This window comes from Plectrocnemia conspersa, unplaced genomic scaffold (assembly GCF_051122295.1).
Source record: "Plectrocnemia conspersa isolate PC_06_02 unplaced genomic scaffold, ASM5112229v1 ptg000011l, whole genome shotgun sequence".
Taxonomy (NCBI): Eukaryota; Metazoa; Arthropoda; class Insecta; order Trichoptera; family Polycentropodidae; genus Plectrocnemia; species Plectrocnemia conspersa.
The window spans coordinates 15,278,593-15,299,642 of NW_028277175.1; the positions used below are offsets into that span (position 1 = coordinate 15,278,593).

The 21,050-nt window shown below is 32.7% G+C and overlaps 1 protein-coding gene and 1 long non-coding RNA gene across 36 annotated transcripts in view; one reads left to right on the plus strand and one right to left on the minus strand.

Moving 5' to 3' along the window:
• nuf (rab11 family-interacting protein nuf) overlaps positions 1–21,050 on the minus strand; it is a 63,313-nt gene that overhangs the window by 8,883 nt on the left and 33,380 nt on the right. For 2 of the 35 annotated variants that reach the window (XM_088196331.1, XM_088196314.1), the window contains exons 1-4: positions 20,761–20,832; positions 18,997–19,108; positions 8,102–8,140; positions 7,647–7,743 (exon numbers count right to left, since the gene is read on the minus strand). In XM_088196331.1, coding sequence (XP_088052457.1) covers positions 7,647–7,743; positions 8,102–8,140; positions 18,997–19,034 — 174 coding nt within the window. In that variant the 5' untranslated portion in view covers positions 19,035–19,108; positions 20,761–20,832. Of the gene's footprint in view, positions 1–1,770; positions 2,659–7,646; positions 7,765–8,101; positions 8,141–18,996; positions 19,200–20,163; positions 20,833–21,050 lie in introns of those variants that run through there. The other 33 variants (XM_088196322.1, XM_088196307.1, XM_088196330.1 and 30 more) reach the window with 23 other exon arrangements.
• On the plus strand, positions 8,738–18,820 carry LOC148229645 (uncharacterized). The gene is made up of 2 exons (XR_015811251.1): positions 8,738–16,637; positions 16,965–18,820. It is a non-coding gene; the product is annotated as an uncharacterized LOC148229645 (long non-coding RNA).

A 21,050-nucleotide genomic window follows, 5' to 3' on the forward strand; every position in this document is an offset into this window, starting at 1 on the left:
ACAGGTATTAGCCCAATGCAACAGGGTAAACACAATCAACAACTACTATGTAAGTAATATTAATCGCTCGTTTTTTAATCTTATATAATCAAATAATGTTCCATAGATTTTATTTAGTTTATTGATTAATTCACTTGGAAAGTTTTCTTTATATTGCGCATATTTTTCTTTCTCCAGGAGGTGAAAATATTCCAATTTAGACACTGAAGAAAATCGGGAGTCAATTTGTTCACATATACTATCAATTATTGTATTACATAGTTGACTAGATGTAAACTTTTCTTCAATAACTAATTCATTTCTCAGGTTACTGTGTTAATTTTCTACGGATACATAAGAATCCCATAATTTTTCGCAATTATTATCCTGTTCTTATCTGAATTGTTGCAAAACATCGGTAATTTTTTTACAGTAATATAACATATCTAAAGATTTCGATTGTAGAATGTTATATAACACATCAGTTATTCTAAAAAAAATTGAAAATATATGAAGAAGTTATCTTGTTTGAAAATTTTGCAAAAAACTTGTACAATTTATGAAATATTAACATGCGTATTAAAAAATATTATAGTATTTATAAATTGGCAATGAATTATTAATTTTATAAATATCTAATAAAATATCTCGCTCGTACCTAAACTGTTGGACAGGTTAGGTGCGAGCAAGCGAATGTTGGTCAGATCAGTGAACACCCCATGAATAGCTCTAACCGAATCTATTTAATTGTATGCAATTGCACGCAAAGGTATTTAGAGTGACGAACGAAGCGGGAATAATGACAGAGCGGCAGCGTAGTGCACACTTGATTCGTTGTGTTGACATCTGAGCGAGCCCAACCAAACAAGCTGGCCTTAAAACACCTTGATAATGATAATGTATTATTATGCTGACCATCTGTCAACATAAAACTGACATTGAGGTTAAAATACAGAGCATATAATATAAATATTGGCTATAATGAACCATTTGTCAAAATAATTATTACCATTTATTATAAATTTTTACTATTTAATATTTATTCTGGCCGCTTATATTTTGACCTAAAAAATACAAGTCATTATTTATCTCGATATTCACTAGTGAGATTAGGAAAATCTAAGAATTATAATTATGTAATAATCACTAATTCCAATCTTACAGACACGATATATATATTTAGAAACACTAGGGTTCATATGGGATTTTAACCCATGTCTTTCAGATAATGGTCACTGATTTATACCATCGATCTGTCGTGATTTTAATAAGAAAAAATGACATCCCATACAATGATATATGAGAATTTTATTTTAAAATTGAACAGACCTGATTTAAATAATGCAAAGAAAGCTTTGAAACAAAAAAATTGTAATGTATGCAGATCACGTTATATGCGAATGTTGATTATGTCGCCAAATCGAAAGCAAATAATCAACATTAATTATTTTTAAATAACATAAAAAATGATTAGAGCTATAAAGATATGTAACAATTACAAGTAATATCTTAACGGTTTTGTTTTCAATATTTCTGAATTTCTTTTTATATAACGCCAATTTAACAACTCGAAAGTTGACCGACAAAGCACTAAATATCATAACATTCATATCCAACGTGGATTATAACACAATTTCATAAATATCGATTCAGACTTTTTATCACACAGAGACCATCCATTGCAACAACAACAATCACGTAGATCACTTTTCACGCTCGATTCGGTCGCGTCACGTACACGTACATTCGACACAAGGGATTCGAATAGTTCTATATAACGATCGAATGAACCTTTGCGTGGCATACTTGATCAGTGAGATTGTCACACCACTTGTGCGCCACTGTCTTCTTCCATCCGTTGGCTCCGTTCTTCAGATGAGGAGTCAGCGGACTTCCTGTGAAGAGATCTTCGGGGCCGTCCGATATGTTCGAAGATAGGGCGCTTCTGGAGACGACCTGAGGACCGACAAAGTCGAACTGTCCATCCCACATGTCGAACTCTAGCTCTTCGCAATAATCGATCTCAACCGAGTCATTTCTCGAACCCATGATGTTCACCATCGCACTATCGCCGCTTAGAGCTCATGGCTTGTACTGACTGTCTTGCTCGTGTTATCGTCGTTTTGTCGATAGCGGCATTGTAGCTATAGCTGTAGATAGGCAGTCGTATGAGCGAGGTGAAGGTCGATCAGCGAAACTGGTCTCGATGTTTACTATAAACTTATATAATTCCAAATCCTAGACGAAATGTGTGCAACAACGATAACAACACAGTCGAGATGGATTATTTCACTTTCAGACACAATCTCGGGGGGATCGTCGCACTTTCAATAATCAAGGGGTAAGTATGTATACATAGGGGTGCCACCCCAATGTAATCAACGCAATTTTATATTATTCACAATCGAGAGAGTCTATGTACGAGCGATCGGAACGAGAGGCGCGGTGCTACTGAATTAATAATGGCCACAATTGGCCGACGGGAGTTTGTAGTCAGTGATACAAAACGTTCGCTTTCTGGCCGACATGTGTGTGCGTCAATATGCCATGTTTCGCACGCCTGTGTCATTCTGTTGAATTTCAATAAAAATCGTCGAGGATGACCGTAGCAAAACGTCTCTATTGATACAATGCAACAGCGTGAAATTACCAATTCACCGCTTCGAAAAGCTCGTCTCTTCCGAACTTCTGGTGTCGGGGGTCGATAAACTTTCTTTTGCGACAGATTTTCGCCTCGAGAGGAGAAGTGAATGCCTGGAAGCTCATTACGAAGAGTCGACAAGTGCTCGAGAAGCGAGCGAGCCGGATAGATGCGACCAGAAGGCGGTCAATGAAGTACCAGTATGTCCGAGTTGAAGGAGAAAGAACTTAGCAGATTCACAACTTTCGTTGGGCGTAAAACTATAATACTACCATCGCTACAAAATGGTATAAAGGCAAAAGAACCGGAATTTTATGCAAGCGATATATATAGAATACATATTTTTATGTTAACATAACATGGTATGTAGGTGTACATAAAATAATAAATAAACAATACAGTACAAAGCGTTTTTGGAATTTTGCTTGGGTGATTTCATTTAGAAATTGAAATCACTAAAAGTTGATTCAGAGCATTGGAGCATCAAACACTTGAACCACTTGAAAATTGGTTTCAAAATTGAACTAGATAATGCTCTTAAAAGTATAAAAAAAATAAACTACTGATAATTTCCAGTGCTTTTAAATAAACTGTACGATATTTTTTTCTACAAAAATAATTCGATCTATAAACTATACATTAATTTTAGCTACATTGTTTATTTTTCAATAAAACCATTCGTTTTTCAATTATTTTTTTTATATACCTACTATTTTATATAATTATGGATTTTTAAAGTAGAAAAAGCTAAAAATATATATAAAATCATTATAATCTGAATAAATCTTCACTTTTTATCTAATACAGTTTGAAACAATCGATCAGGCTGGCAAAATACTACAGTCGATTCCGCTTGATTGGATTACTGGTTATTTGGGTCAAATTCTAAGGAACAGAAACCAAATAAGGGAACTAATTGTAATTTTCTTAGGTTATTTGGGACACATAATTAGGGCAATAATTTAAATAATAAATAGGTTTTACAAGCAATATATGACAATTTAGCACATTACAATGAAAGTGAAAACTGTGTAGATGCAATTTTTGAAGTTATTAATTCAAAGCATCAAAAACAGTAAACAATGACAACAGTGATAATCAGGATGCAAAAAAACGTATCACCAGATTACAGCGTTATTTTATGCAAGTAAGCAATGACGATAGCCCAAAATCCGCATTGTATACCTATGCTAATTTTGTACAATTGCATTTCTACAAAAACACATTTGGGGGGCAGGTGAGGATTTTGCCCTCCCCCCCTTTTTGAATTTGGCCAGAAATATCCATGTCATCTAATAAAACACTATGAATCTTAATGAAATCGAATTAAAATGACACCAAAAATTCTCGGGTTATCCCTTGAATAAAATCTAAAAAAAAATATTTTTTAAATTATGTCATTTCAGTGAAATCATACTAGAATACATTTTATCTAGCAGGTGCTAGTAAAATTATATGTTTCAACATTTCCATATGTAGTAATGTATCCATTTTACATTTTACATTCATTATTTATTTACACGTGATGTATAAATGTTATGGTTAATGTGTATTTTTCAGTCCAAATACATTTTCACTAGCTAATATATATTTCTACTAGCGAAAATATAATTTAATTGATAGGCGCTAATTTGCTGCTTTAAAATAGCTATGAACCGCAATTTGTCAGCTGCGAAACGTCTACTTGCTGTTCAAACCCAAACCTAACCTAACGAAAGTTCTAAAACTAATTATAGATGTAGAAATTTCATTAGATCCAAAATGCAAACTAAGCCAACTTATCTCTCAGTGGAAAATAAGCGGGAGAAATTCAGACAGACGTTGCATTTCGCATCTCCGTAGTTTGTCTGCACTTGGATATTACGTTTGTTTTAAAAATATGATAGCTACCCTTACCGATATTATTACGGACTTCTGATATGAAGTACGGGTCAAAGTATATTCAAATCGAATTTTGGTCAATAGGATAGCGCAAAAACAATTATCACTTCTCAGTAGTCAAAAATTCACGTCAAAGGCAAAAAATCGTTTCGGCGACGGCACGATTTTATTGCTTTTGACGTGAATTTTTGACTTTCGGTAATTATTGGGCAAACGAAAAATTTAATCATAAGTGATCAATATTCACATATAGGCATATTTAAGAACACGTCAATATATGTATATGAAAAAATTATGTATGTATATTTCACAAATGGCAATATAATTTTAATGTAAAAATATCATTACAATTATATTAGTAATTTACTTTGGTATGATACACTTACATTTTCTATAATTACACAAGTTTTTACATAAAAATAGAGAAATATATAAAGAAGTTAAAAATTAATACTTATTTAACAATCAAACAATTATTTATGTTCAAAATTTTCACTGTGTGGAATTTTCGTGTGCGCAATAATCCGGTCACCGTATTTATAATATATAATATATATTGTAGATACACTTTAATAGAGTTATAGTCTTGTCTTGTCATAGCATAGTCAAAAAAAACAAAATCTACTCAAAATAATACCATATTAGGAAAAAATAGCGTAACCTTTATCGCTATTATCGCTAACAATAACGTTATCACGCTATCAACTGTATTTGGCTAGCTAGAATCTCACGATAACATTTTATTGAATAAATCACAAATTGCAACAATAGCATAATACACAGATTAGATTATATCATATTTAAGATACGCCTCACTTATTGAAGCATTTTGAAAACAAATCGATTTGATATACAAATCATGTTTTTTTATGGTTGTGTACTTGTGTACATAGAACATTAAGATTATGTATTATTATCTGAAAAAAATGCCTGAGGCTAAAAACGGTCATTAAAAGCTCGCAAACTACAGAATAACCCTAGACAGTTGCAACTATCGGCAGTCCTATTGTAGATGATGATGAATAATGGCCAGGAGACGGTCGGTTAAATCTAGATACTTATTATTATTATCATCATCATAAACTAGCAACGATGAACTATCTGAGCTCGCTATCTGACCGAAACGGCTATTAAAAGAGTCTGCCATGCAGGCGAAGGCCGGGGAGGAGGACTTCCTCCGGGAATTGACCGCACCTCTTCCGATGCACCCACCGAGACCGAGCTCGATGTTCTGGTGACGTGTTCACGCCCTCCCCGGATCGAACACGTGTGAATCATATGAAGATGTGAGGTTCCACAGGAATAGAATGCGTGTCATATGCTCTTGCGGGATGTGAATCATTACTATGAAGAAACGCTCCGTGCAGATTTTAGATATCGATCAACTACAAGCTGGCAAATGCGTAATTAGAGCGTCTAATAGGTTGAACATTAGCTATCAAACACAATATTTTATTATTATAACCAATGGCTTAAATACAAATGATAACACGGAAAGACGACTGTGATTACTGGCAAAAAAATAAAAAGCAAGAGAAACAAGAATTTCTTTCCTAAATCTGTGCTAAACGTATTTTGAAGAAACTCTTCTTTTCTCTCTATACATATGTCCGCAATTATCAGATTTTCATAAAATGAAACTCTAAAAGGGTTCAACACTTTACGTATTTGTATATAAAGGATGTTTATTTAGAGGTTTGTTTTTCCAATTGGCAACACTTTTTCCACGACAGTTAAATTGATATCCTTTATTCGATTCTTACTAATTGTAAGTCGTAATATTGTTATAAAAATAATTTTGACAGAAAAATGCATGAAAAATGCATGCAAAAACTTCACGAAAATTGGCGACGCATACCCGTTTTTGAGATAAGCGTTAAACGATAATGAAGAGTGGGCCTTTCCAACAATTTGTTTCTTTCAACGAACGAATTCTGCGAATTCGGTCATAGTAAACACCGCCACAAACATTATATTCACAAATATTTTTGGAAAGAATTTAAAAGTTTTATTATCTCGTATTTTGAAATAAAATAAAGGCGTATAAAGGATCATGGATCTCGGATCACTCAGGTATATCGAGAGAAAAACGACTACAACTTGATTTGCTCAAGTATACAAATTGTTTCATACTAAGATTTTTTAAAAAAAATTTTCAAATAGTATAAACGAATATTCGATTGAGAAACCTAATGCAATATGAGTTTGATACGCCTGTATTAAGACATCTCATTTAGAGTGGCAATCGAATTGGGCGAATATGAAATATGCGGAGAGTCCAATGTTTATGGTGAATTTTTACACATTTGTTGGCTTCTATATAAACATACGTACGCATGTCTTGTTTGCTTTTGCAGATTTAACCTCGATTCTTTCTCCTTGTGTAATATTTACACTTCCATCAAAATTCTACATAAATACGCACACATACGTTACACAACTTCCTCTATCGTCTTCTTCGCGACACATCGATTGTGGGCAATAAACACATAATTGCCCAACTAGCGAGCGAACCGCAGGCGTAAATAATACACTTAGGTTTGACGTACAATATGTATGCAACAACGTAGGAAGAGTATTGCATAAATACTGCATGCGACTGTAGGCAGTAAGCGGCAGACATATTTGCATAGCGGCCTTGCCGCGCCCAAATTTCACTTCTGGGCAAATGTAAGAAGAAAGCTTTGTATTTTACTACAAGTCGAGAAATATAGATGATGAACTAGCACACAATCGACTTGCAAAACCGCCCATGAGAAAAAGAGCCGGCGTTCTCACATATAAATCTTTATCTATATAATGCGTTTGATTCACTGCGACCCCTTAAGCATGGGAAACGCGATACATAACAACGCCATAATATAAACGTACATAATGAAATTTTCGGCATACGATAGTGTCAAAGAGACGGGAAGCTCGACTTCCCGACAATGATAAGAATTTTAATGAAAAATGCTCTTAATCGTAATTGGGTTATAATGATAGTGATAATATGTATACGACTCCCACTTAACTCAACTAGTTAAAAGAATAAGTCAATTTAGTTAAATATTATCAACTGAGATATGCGTTACTTTACCGCTAGAAAATATTTTCATAATACATACTTTTTTGGATCAACGAAAGTATTGCTGGAAATAATTACCTTATAGCTAAGCCCCTGCACATCCTCCTCCAGAGACACGTCCGAGTACATGTCTTCGCCAGGATCGCCGGTGGAGCCGCATCCCGACGAGTTAAAGCTGGACGAACGATATAATTGACTGTAAACGATGAGTGTATATATGAAAAATATTATAAAATATATCATAATCGAGCCAGAGTTCGGTAATTAGTGCGAAACGTGCCTACAGACTAAATATTCCCAATCGCGGGTTAAAATTGCAACAATTATCTAAAACCATTTGCATTATTGTTATCTTCGATGATATAATTCGGTAATTCGAGCGTTATTGTGAATACTTATAAGTATTTCTTATTATTGCATATTATATTAATATATTGCCATCTAGCGTCAAGTGTAAAAGTATTTATAAATAATTTTATATTAGACGCGGTTTGAAACTTTGCTAAAATAATTTATTTAATATGAAATCTCACCTGGCGAGTGCATTTGATCCAAGTTGGCGTTTGTTAGAACTGAAACAAATAATATATATTAATTATTTATACTTTATCTATCCATGTATTTTTAAAACCCGCAGTTATTGATATCACATTGTTCTGAAATATTTTAGTACAATCATAGTTAGATAATGTAATCTTTAGTGTGACTGATTAACTGGGATAACTTTCAATTAAAATGTTAGAATGTGATATTACTCATCAATCATTATGCACAAAACAAAATATTGTACAAAAATTAAGTTGTTATGATTATGAATCACCCAGCTCCGAAGGTCGAAAGGAAAAGACTGAATTGTGAAATTTGTGTTTTTTCTTATTAAATACTTTAGCTAAAAACTTGAAACAATCATATCATAAAATTTACAAGACGTCACGTGTGTAAACATTAAATAAATAGACGCTTGAACAGTTGCTTTTGAATACACATTATCTACCCGTACATTCAATATCAATTGGCCTACTATCATAATGCAAAATTTACATTGTAAATAATATTTATAACACATCATCGAGTTCCAGTGAACTCAACTAGCTATTGAGTTACCTGAGATTGATAAACTTTTGCTACCAACTTTGTACAAATAATATGTTTATTAGGTACACAAAGTATTTTTTCTATTTTTTTTTACATCAAAAAATTAACACAAATTGACATTTATCAAAATTTATCTTAAATTTTCTTTAGATGACTTAAGCGATATTTTTTTAATATTGCGAAATATGACATTTACGAATGCGACCGTTCAAAAAATATTGTGGAAAAAACTGGTCTAAACAACATTTTTTTATCATCTAAAAAATAAAATTAATATTTTGATTATCTTTATTCTTCGACCCAGTTCCACTAAGTTCAGATTCAAATGAGAGCTGCTCGAAAATAGGAAAGGTAACATATCTATTTAATGCAGAATTATAGGCCGGTTTCGATTTTATCAGCACTAGCCAAAGTACTCGAAATCATAATTCATATATCGAAATTTATTTGATCGATCAAAAGCATGGTTTTCGTGTATTGGGCGTATTAGCAACGAATTTTTTACGTTTTTTATTTTTTTGACAAATACCTCGATATAGGTAAACACTAAGATGTCATCTACACTAACTTTGAAAAAGCTTTTTTCATGCCTAAATTCTAAAAAAATGTATAGGTTTGGGTTTAAACTGAAAATGATTAAATTATTTTTACACACATTTTTTATAATACACACTTTTCAGATTGTCTTCAGTAAGTGAATACATTGCCAATGATGAATTCCTCAAATCTTGCCTAAACAATGTATTGTTCTATTTATTAAATTTATTAATAATTCCAAATTATTACTTTTGCGAATGATCTTAAATTTTTGCATTAAATATGGTAGAATACTTTAATTTGTTATTATAAATCTAAAAGTTTCTGCTTAATTTTGATTATTAAACAGGTAGCAATGTGCTTCATCGAACAAAAGTGGTAATTGATTGATGTCCTATTCAAAGCTGACTATAAATTTCTACAACATATAGAAAATATACGCAATAAAACGTAAGATGTTGAGATTGAGGAGCTCGAGGGTAGTGTGTACCTTGTATAATCGCCTAGTGCGCAGCGCTCTTAAGTATGTTCCTCTGGTCTGTATGCCAAAGAATGCAACCGATTCAGTTCTAATACAAAATGTACAAAATAGGTTTTTCAGATACCTCCACACACACTCGAAATATCCGCAATCTGGAGATTTCGAATGTGGGATCTTATTAAGGGTGATCATTCGTAAAAATATGGATGAATTAGACAAAAGGATGGGACCACACAAAAGCCCTCGTTACGTCTAAAAAAAATGGCTCACATAAATAACACGCAATTATTCTCCGATGCATTGAAAGAATATTTTTTTGTTGCGAAACAGTCACGGGAAACAATATATCACAGGAAAATTAAAAGCACCGTAAGGTCACAATTTGAACTCGGAAAGATGTTCATCAAGCATATGTCATTTTCTAGAGGCGTATACACATTTTGTTGTTCTAAGAAACGAGTGCAACAATTGGCTGGATAATCGCTGCATGATTGTGATTCGTCAGCGAGCTTTGCAAACCTTAATACTTAAGGCTGGTCTCCAATGAGGAGAGGGAAGAGACACGCAGACACGGCCCGACAGGATATGCTGAAATGCGGCCCGTAGACGAGGACCATACGGTTATGTACGGCCATCACCAGAGAGAGACTTCACCAGACACGACGGATCAACCTCCAATACATCGTCGCTGCCTAACCTACAAGACCTCAAAGGATCTTCCACTGACATCAACCCTTCGCCAGCTTCTCCACCACCGCTCGGAGAATAACAATCTCGCCCATCATAGTTTATCACAGTTAACTAATAAATTATTACCAGTTTCCAGCGGCGTATTTGTGGCTGCGAAGTTACACCCCTTAGGGTAAGAAAACCTTAAACTATCTGTAGGATACATTTGTTATCATCCAGGTACTATTTACAGTTGGTGGAAGCATTGTGATATAGCCATTAATATTGTTAATATTTTTATGTGTATAAAGTTTTTTCTGTACAGTTTGTATTAGCATAAAGCACTTTTGTGCTGTACATGTACTTAAATAAAAAAAATATATCTTAGAACTTAGTAAAAACAAGGGCCAACGATAAACTTTATATGTTCAATGTATTCATTGTGAATAATTCAGAAAGATCGCCGCCCAGGATTATCGCCAAATTAAAGATCGTCAAAGCTTAGGATTAAATTCGTTCAATTCGTTTGTCATATTTCAAAGGGTTCCGTGATTTTTCCGGACTAAAATTTGTACACCTATCCTAAAACTTATTCAACCCTGAAACAGTTTTTACCTGCGTAGACAATAATTAAGGAAACTACTAGTGACTAGGCTGTATTATTATCTTACTAGTTACTCTAATGAAGTATTAATCGAAGATTAAAATTGTATTCAAAGCATTTAGGAGATTATCTGTAAAAGCTGTAGGACTTATTTAAGTTACTATTGATCGTTCAGCTCCACAAAAGTAGGACACGTCATATAAAGTAACTAAATCCATTTTCACGAAGGAGATTTTATCAAGTAGTTTACATTATTGCAGGTCTCGAATAAGTGCTTACAATATGTCTTATGTCCACACTCGTGTTTTCTATTTTTAATACCAACACTCTCTTTAAGGACTAATGATATAACCTATATTAAATTGAATACTCATTTCCTAACATCAATTCGTGAAAGCTCTTTTTTAGCCGACACCGTTTCGGTCCAGTGTCTGTCCGGCTCATTTTTCACAACTAATTTCTCCGAGAGTGACCGAAGAAACTTGCTTCGCAAATATGCGCATAGTATTACATAAATATTTTAATAGTAATCAGCGCATCTCTGCTGCTACTGGTGCTATGCTAAAGGAACAGACTATAATATGTAGAGCTCACGCCATGACGCTAACAAATATCCGGGACTGAGATTCGCTCGATTGACCTTGCTTGCATATGTTGCAGCTGCATAGGTTTTTACTGATTTACATTTAATATGTGACAATCGACGGAAATATTTGGAATATGAGGGGAAGGAATTATCCTAAGTTTTCCACTATCACCATCAAAGCGCTTATCGCGATTTTTCCGCGCTGATGACAATCGATTGAAACACGTCATTCGCGTTCACTAGATAATCTGAGAATGGGAACGCAGGTGTAGAACAATGGGATGCAGCCGATGACATAAATGTCCTCCAAGCATTATCTAAAGTTGTTTTTTTCCATAAACATTTACGACCCGTTTATGCACCCACGATTTTCAAGCAGGCACTTTCGTTTTTAGTGTCGTTGCACGACGATGAGTCAACAATAACGATAGATATAAAGGAAAATTTGCTATACGAATTAGTATATTATGAGAACTGATATCCTACTAATCAAGCAACATATAATAAATAGAGCATAATGTATGTATGTTCATATTATAAAGTTGTCAAGTTTTATACTACGATACGAAGGTAATTAAAAACGAAAAACGAAAACCTAAAATTTACTATGTGTTCCTGTTTTTATACTTTTCGCCCCTTTCGGTGGAATGGCCAATTCCAAAAGGGTGGCGGGGTTTGGAAGAGATTGTCGTTGGCCGCTATAGCCTTACGAGAATGCGATCCCAAATGCTCGTGTTATCCTTTCTCAAGGCATTTGCAACGGATGCTTTTAATCTTTCTGATTCATGACGGGTACTTTGGCTTAATCTGTAAAAAGGTTTCTCACGGTGGTGCCCCATTTTAAAGAATAAGCCTTTTTTCGTCTTAGTGGTCTTTGTATATCACATGCCGAAACTGAGCTTATCACCGTTTTTAATATCATAATATTAAGATTTGCATGCCTATAAATTTGTCTAAAATCATTTTAAGACACAATCACATCCACACTGAATACCTGTACTGATTTTGTACAATTGAAATTTTACAAAAACACATATAGGGAGAGGGGTTATCCTTCAAAGAAAATCTAAAAAAACAGTGTTGAACTTATCCCGAAAATATTTTTTAAATTATGCCATTTCAGTGAAATCATATCGGTAGATATATATTTTTACCAGGAAAAACATTATTTATCTGGCAGGTGCTAGTAAAATTATATGATTTCCATATGAAGTAATATATACATTTACATACTTATCATTATTTATAAATGTTACAGTTAATGTGTATTTTTCAGTAATGTTATATTTTAACTATTAAAATACAAATACATTTTACCAGTAGATACATATATATTTCTATTAGAAAAAATATAATTAAACTGACAGGCGATAGTGATATTATATGCCGCTCTAAAATATCTATGAAACTCAATTTGACATTTGTGAAACATCCATTTGCTGTTCAAACCCAAACCCAACCTAATGAAAGTTCTAAAACTAATTACAGTTTTAGAACTTTTATAAGATCAAGTCTAAGATACTAACTAAGCCAACACATTTCTAATGGGATGTTTGGTATTACACTATCTTTTAAAAATATGATAGATTATCATACTGATATTACTACGGACTTTTGATATGAAAGTATTGGGCAAAATATTTTTAAACCAAATTTTGGTCAATATTTTTAAACCAAATTTTGGGGGGGGGGGGGCGCAAAAACAATTATCATTTCTCAGAAGTGAAAAATTCACGTCAAAAGCAATAAAATTGTGTCGGCGACGTTGCAGTTGGAAAGCGGAATTGACTATATAATTGTCAGATATTTTCTAAAGAACTCCATTGTTTGTTTATACATATTATGTGATACTCTCTATTGGATATATTGAAGACGATTTAAAGGAGCAATATATAAAACAATTGTTCCATAAAACGAATGTTTTGTGCATTATTGTTGGACAAATTTGGTGCGAGCGAGCATTCAGAAAAGTGAACACCTTATGATTAACTCTCTGCAACAAATCATTTTCCGAACAAAAATCCGAAGATTTATCTTACATTAATGCACAAAAATTTTTTTTTAAATGCACATATTTACGAAGATTTATCTTACATTAATGCACAAAAGCATTTTTTTTAAATGCACATATCTCTCAAAATAATTCCCTATTAAATAGCATCCGGATGTATTTAGCTCTTTATTAAAGAATTTGTTGATATTTTATATTTACGACTTAGCTCGATTTTAATTAGGAGGATATGAAAAGTTAAGAAAAACTCAGAATTATTGATATAATATATTAATAAGCAATTCCAAAAACGATAGAAACTAAAAGCTTTGTTGTTTGTATGGGATTCGAAGCATCAAAAGAAAATATTTTATATAGTACTTTTTATGAAGAATCGCCTTCTTAAATTATTAAAAAATATTTGAGGTTTTCTTTGTTGTATGTAAATACTATATATCGAGTTTTAATAACTTTTTTAATAATAATATCGTTTGATATTTTTGAGATAATATACATATGTATATGCGAAGCACCTCTTGATTAAGGACATATTCGTTTAGTCCTTGTTATATGATTTAAAATATTGAATGTTACAATATTTTGATTGTATACTTTATTCCTTTCCATTAAAAGAGCTGCCATTACGTACGTGAGCAGCCTTATAACTGTTATTTCAAATGCTATCATAGTCTAGTTATTATTTATCATATAAATAGGCACTCTTCAATGCTATATGTATGAATGTAGCTATATATAAATACAATACAAAAATCAATAAGTGTACTATAGTTCATTTAATATTTAAGTAACAAATATGTATTGCAGATGTCGCAGATTATGGAAAAAAATTACCTTGTTAACTGAATTACGTATTAACGTACTAACGTTCTAATGATAGATCGCGACATTTAGACCCTATCGTATAATTAGAGTGAACATACTCTTTTAGAATGACGTATTATTAGACTCAACAACTCAAGTACAAAGCATTTAATTGTAAACTGCAAATCAATATTTTTTAACTTATTGAGCTGCCAAAGTTTATCGGTCCGTATAAAAACATAAACCTAGACATCGTTTTGATTTATTAATAGAGATAAAACGTTCTACATAAGCACAAAAGGTCATAGGTACCTTCGTATAAATTATAATAAAATGTCTACAATCTACAACCACACGAATGCAGACTCAATTCATGCTACCAATTTGCAAAAAAAATATTATTTCAGTATATTTTTTTTAACACATATGAAATTGATCAATTGATACAGAAATATCATTTCTGCGTGGAAAACTATTCAACCACGAGACCTTTAATTTCACCTCGATGACAAATCGGCTAATGTGGGCGATCATTTCTCCTCGATCCTTGTGATGGTGACGCAACTGCTATTGTGCCACACGAGTCCATTTACGGCGAACTATAGTTTCGTACAACAACAGTACCTGACTAACTACCGCATGTGTGTATTTTTAACAAATTCTTTCTAATCGCGAATCGTAACCAATTAAAAACAACTACTGAAGCGATCGAGGAGCGATGGTTAAATTTCGGAAAATGCCATTAATAACTAACACAACGTAACACATATATGTATATTCAATGATACACATTCCTATCTTACAGAACCTGCCAAGCAAATATAATATAATAGATACATACAACCATTTTGTACAATTCTAAATAATCTATATTAAACTAAATTAACTGACGAAAGCATGTATATAAAATAAATATATTAATATGAGGAATGCGCTAGCTTTGAGTCAATATGTTTTTATACGTTTCAGAACAGGATTGTATACATAAATATACTACATATATACCTATTTAACATTATGTTGAATGTTATCTTCTTCTTTTGGTGTAATGTTTGATTCCAGTAATTTCCGTATATTTCTCAATCAAGACAACTGGATGATGGATTATGAATAAGATTATATTTAGGACCTCGGGTCATATGTCCGAGGTACTCCATCTTCGTCCGTTTAATGAAAGTTCTCGACCGCGTTCTCTCATGCAGATAATTCGTCATTGGAGACTTAAAGTCCATGGCATAAGCCAAGCCACATCTCAAACGTCTACAATCTATCGATCATATTAATTTAATTTTTATATTAAATTAAGTCTCGTCTAATGTTTGTTATTATGTGCTACAGCTTTTCTTTGTACTCCAAATAATGATTTAAGATATCAGGTTGTTCTTGGTTGATTTAATATATCAGGTGCGGGTTAAATGAATTAAAAATTAAAATGTGTAATACTTTTACTAAATTATATATTCTCCATCTTCATTAAAAAATATTTTCCACATGTCAATTTTTTTATATCTAATTCGAAAAATAATGTCTTTTTGAAAGCAATAAATTCTTTAATGTCGTTTTTATATCCGTTTTTGTAAAATATTTTTCTTCTTCTTAATACTGTTGCAGGGATCTAAATAGATGATAGCAGTTTTGAGCAATGTCTGAAGAATACGGTGGATGAGAAAGGAGTTCCTAAAAAAATCCATAGATTTTTCCTGTCGTGTTCTTGGTTACACGAGGGCGACCGTTCTCTTGGTGTAAAATTATCCTTCTTTAATTTATAAGGGAAGGTCTTTTTTATATTCATAGTCGCTTTTTAACACGTGTCTACATATAATTCAATAGCTCATAATGAATTATGCTCTTCATATCCCACCAAATGCATAACATTATCTTATTGTAAAAAAATCCGCTTCTCATTTTCAGTATCAATTCGACTCAAAAATAAATCTTTCTGTTCTGAAGTAATTAATTATTGGTACATTGAGATTCAAACAATATATGAGATACACATATTCTGCAAATTAATACCTTTTCTAATCATTTAAATGCCTGTGAACTGATATAGGCGACACGTATTTTGTGCTAGATTCTGTATCGTTAATCTCGAACCTGTTTTGATTGCAGCACTAATATCCTCACTAACAACCTCTAAAGACTACCCCTTCTTACGTAGATATTGAAACAAAAATATCCCGTTACTAAATAACATCATTGATACGACTACTGTTAACAAGAACTGAAAAAATATAGCCCTAATAGAACGACATTATCTATTCATTATTTTTCACTCAGATTATGTAATATTTTACCCTCTGTGTCTTTCAAGACTAGAAATTTTTTTGAATAGTCCTAATGCATTTATTGTTTGTTTGCTTTAGACCTAATTTCTTTGCATTTTTCATTTATCCAATTTTCTTTAGTTTTTTTATAAAACGATTAATATTATTGCGTTCTAATTGATTTATGTTTTTGAATTTTCTAGGATTGTTCATATTAGTTCATAAAGGAACACATAAAAATCTTTATAATGGCCATGTTATTGGAAAGATAATTTTATCTGGAAGTCCAATTTTCGACCACTTTTTCGAGCAGCTGGGGTCGTTTATCGGCAATAACGCGGCGAGTGTTGGCTTCCAAGTCTTCCATCGTTTCTGCTTTATCGGCATCGATTAGCGACTTCACATATCCTCACAGAAAATAATCCAAAGGTGCTAAATCACACGATCTTGAAGGCTAATTCACAGATCCATTACGAGAAATTATGCTCTAATCGAATGTTTCCTTCAATAAATTGGTTTTGGCACGCGCTGTGTGGCACGTTGCGACGTCGTGTTGAAACCAATGCTCTTCCACATTACTGCCATTCAATTGGGGAACGAAAAAGTCATTAATCATGGATCTATAGTGCTTTCCATTGACTGTTACATTCTGGCTGGCATAATTTTTTAATAAATATGGACCAATGATTCCACCAGCACATAAAGAACACCAAACAGTGACTTCTTGTGGGTGTAACGGCGTCTTGTGGATGTTCTTTACTACAAATGCGCCAATTTTGCTTGTTGACGTAACCATTCAACCAAAAATGAGCCATACAACGCATACGACGGTCAAGCGGCTTCAATTCTTGTTGCTCGTAAATCAAGATCTTTCCGCAAAATCTTCTACAAAGTGGTTAAACACAGCTCCAATTGTTGTGCATGATATCGAATCGACTCATACGGGTCCTCCTCGATACTACGCTCCACAGCAGAAACAACTTATTCGGTGGGTATTGTACGACGTCTCTGCGGATGCGTATTATCAATTAGAGTATGCGTGGTGTGAGAACGATCCATTGTTATACGAATTACTTGCTCAGATGGACGTTTATTTCGACCGTAAAATTGCACGGTAAGTTTTGCGAACTGAAATTTGCACAATTTACAAGAGTTGTTCTGGCGTAAATCTATGCATGATGAAATGGCAAAGCATACTGATCACAAATCAGCTGTCAGCTATCGCTGGAAAAAGTGTTGCCAATTCAAAAAACAAAATTCTAAAAAACAGCACATATATATGTACATACATATATTGTTAAATTATGTATGCGTGAAATTGTCAAAGGAAAGATTAAAATCTAGAAAAATGGAAGCGATTTTTTACTAGGTCGTCTTTCTTTTTGAAACCATCTAAATTCCAAATCACCCGTTGTTTGTTCAGTTAAGCTACTAAAATTCATCCTTAACTTGGTTGTAATAAGTTACATTATTTAATTAATCGAGGACTGTTTTTTTATGAAAATATTATTCAATCGAAATTAAAGGGTTTTTTTAATGATTGAAATGAAACTCAAAATGAGATCACTTAAAAATAGTTTCTGAACTCGCCCTCCCTACCCCGGATCACAAGCAAAATAGGAGCTGGTTTTAATATATTGATATTAGTATCTCTCTTGAAATTTAACAGATATCACACATAAATACTAGAAGGTACTATAAATCTTTTATTTCAATGTGTTTCTTTTTCTAAGGACCACAATCGTGCATTTATTATAAAGACTGTCACCAAAATGTAATCATCAAATATGTTATAAATTCAAATTCATCGTTTTATTAGAAAACTTGAATATGATGTAAAATACGTTAGAAATAATAGTATTGTAAATTCAGATATTAAACACAGAATAAATTATGTTAAAACGTCATAAATACATATTTTCCTATGCACAGAAGTATAATCACCCATATACAACATAATCCGGCGTCAATACCATAATAATAGAAAACAATAGAAAGTTTTTCTTTAAAATACGTACAATTTCACGTGTATTTTTTACAATTTACATACGAATGCGGGACTGTGCGCTAACGTGCGTTAAAAATCTCTATGCCGAATAATTGAAACGGCGCATTTTTAAAACAGCACTGCGAAAATTAATCAATTCCCGTCCGTATTTGTTATGGTCGACATATTTTCGCGTTGCAATTTCCGCTATACTTCTATAGTATAATCGTATCGACAAACCACACATCGAAAGTTTTTTTTTATTATAATGACTTATCATTATCATTTTATAGACCGCAACCACCGTGTATGATGGACGTAAAGTAATAAAATATCTATAATCTAAATTTACACATATACAGCCTTTAAAATAGATTGAAGCTTACTAACCCATATCTGCGATTCGTATACATGTCCTCTGAATGCATGCGAGTGTAATCGCAGTAGAAACTGGAACATAATCACGCTTTGGCGATCACGACACAAAAACATCACATTGTAACTAAAAAAATGATATTTTTATTGGACACACACACACCACATAATAAGCACAAACGTAACGTATTGGCACAGGTCAGTTTTAACGAGTCGGTCTAGATTATTAATATAATTACTATGATGATCGATAAATAAACGGAACGGGCACAAAAAGCATTTATGAAAAATATATTTTAAATTATTATATAGAAGTATATTAATGGTTAAAGAAACTAATTCAATTTTTAATTGACATATTTTACCTTTAATAGATTAACTAATAAACTATTTTGATTAGTATTAAATAAAATATAGACAGACTTGCGATAATTCGTTTCAAAACAACGATATAATATGTCCAAGGAAAAAAGAAAGCTGTACTTATTTTATATTCTTTAAAATAATTAAGCCTGATTCACACGCACTTAGTCGTTTAGTAGAACATAGTACATTTTAGAATTAGGCACAGATTTTAATTGTTAAATCCATTTTAATATTATATACGCGTATAAGCTAAAATACGTATTTTTAAATTGGTTCTGATATACGGATGCGAAACATAGGCATTGAGAGAAAAGCCAACATAAGAACAGTTTTTAACAGGGTGGGCCTGTTAAAAGCTGTGAAAAAATAAAATCTTAATCATCAATAACAAATAATAGTACTACTAATTCATAAAAACACATAAAACGTATTGGCACTAGATTAATTTTATGACAAGTATTTAGAAGCAGGGTATAGATGAAAGATAAATATTAATGGATTCTGCATAGCAGTGAATGAATTCACCAAACCAAATTTGATCTGGGTCCACATTTTTGTATGATATTTAAAGTGTTCTTAAATTGTCCAAAATATAATAAAGATTATTCTCAAATATTTTTATAGAAAAAAAAATATTGATTTGTAGTAATATGTGTGTGAATCGGGCTTTAGTTTTTCATAGATGCATTTTTAAACGTATTGCTTTATTTACGACGACCTTGGATAATATCGTAACATTTTTGAAGGACATATTGAATTTTCTTTACAGCTGCACTCCCCGATATGAAATCGATCACTTAATTTATTTACACTTACACCCAAGTGTATGTAGCGTTTCGTCTAAATCAAATATTTTCCAGACGTTGATAATAATGATTCGGTGAAATCAGACGACGTGCATACATAACGATGTTATTTTAAAGTTATACAACGCGATCAAAAAGCGCATCAAATCGAGCATGTCCGAAATCGAAGTTTTCTACTCGAATTTATGCAACTTGAAATAAAAGTTGATTTTTGTTTTCAAACTATCAGCCGTACGATTAGTTTCAAAATAAAATAAATATTTGGATTTAACAATTTCAAATTTTCACAATTTTATAACAATTTCGAATTTATGCAATTTAATTATTTTGTTTCATAACTATCGTTTCAGTACAATCGATTTCAATTCAAATTATTGGCCATAGCAATACCGTTCGCGTCCTCGTTCAAATTTTTATCCCGTGTTTTAATAATAATTTTTAATTCAAACTAATATTGTTTTTAAACAAACACGAATTCAAACTGTTGGCCGTAGCGATACCGTTCAAGTCCACGTGAGATTTTCTATCCCATTATTTAATACGCGATCCTTAACCCTCGTTAACCGTTACCGCGGATTTAATTGTTAGGGCGCGTTCACGCGTTTACCGGACGCCGAGCATGACACTCCGATCGGAGCGGCCGAGTGCGACTGAGGCGCGCGCGTATCGTTTAACATGTGAATGGACGGACCTAAATATGTGGTGTAATTTGCAATATTGTAGTCCATTGTCGGACGAAACAAAAAATCAAATAAAACGTCATCGTACGTGTGTATGTAATTTCGACGCACGCGAATTGACGAGCATACCTTTGATTCAACATAGACCATTTCCTCGATTTCCTTTTTCAGCACGCGTAATTCGTAGGAGGCGATTTCGAATCCTTGACAGATTCTC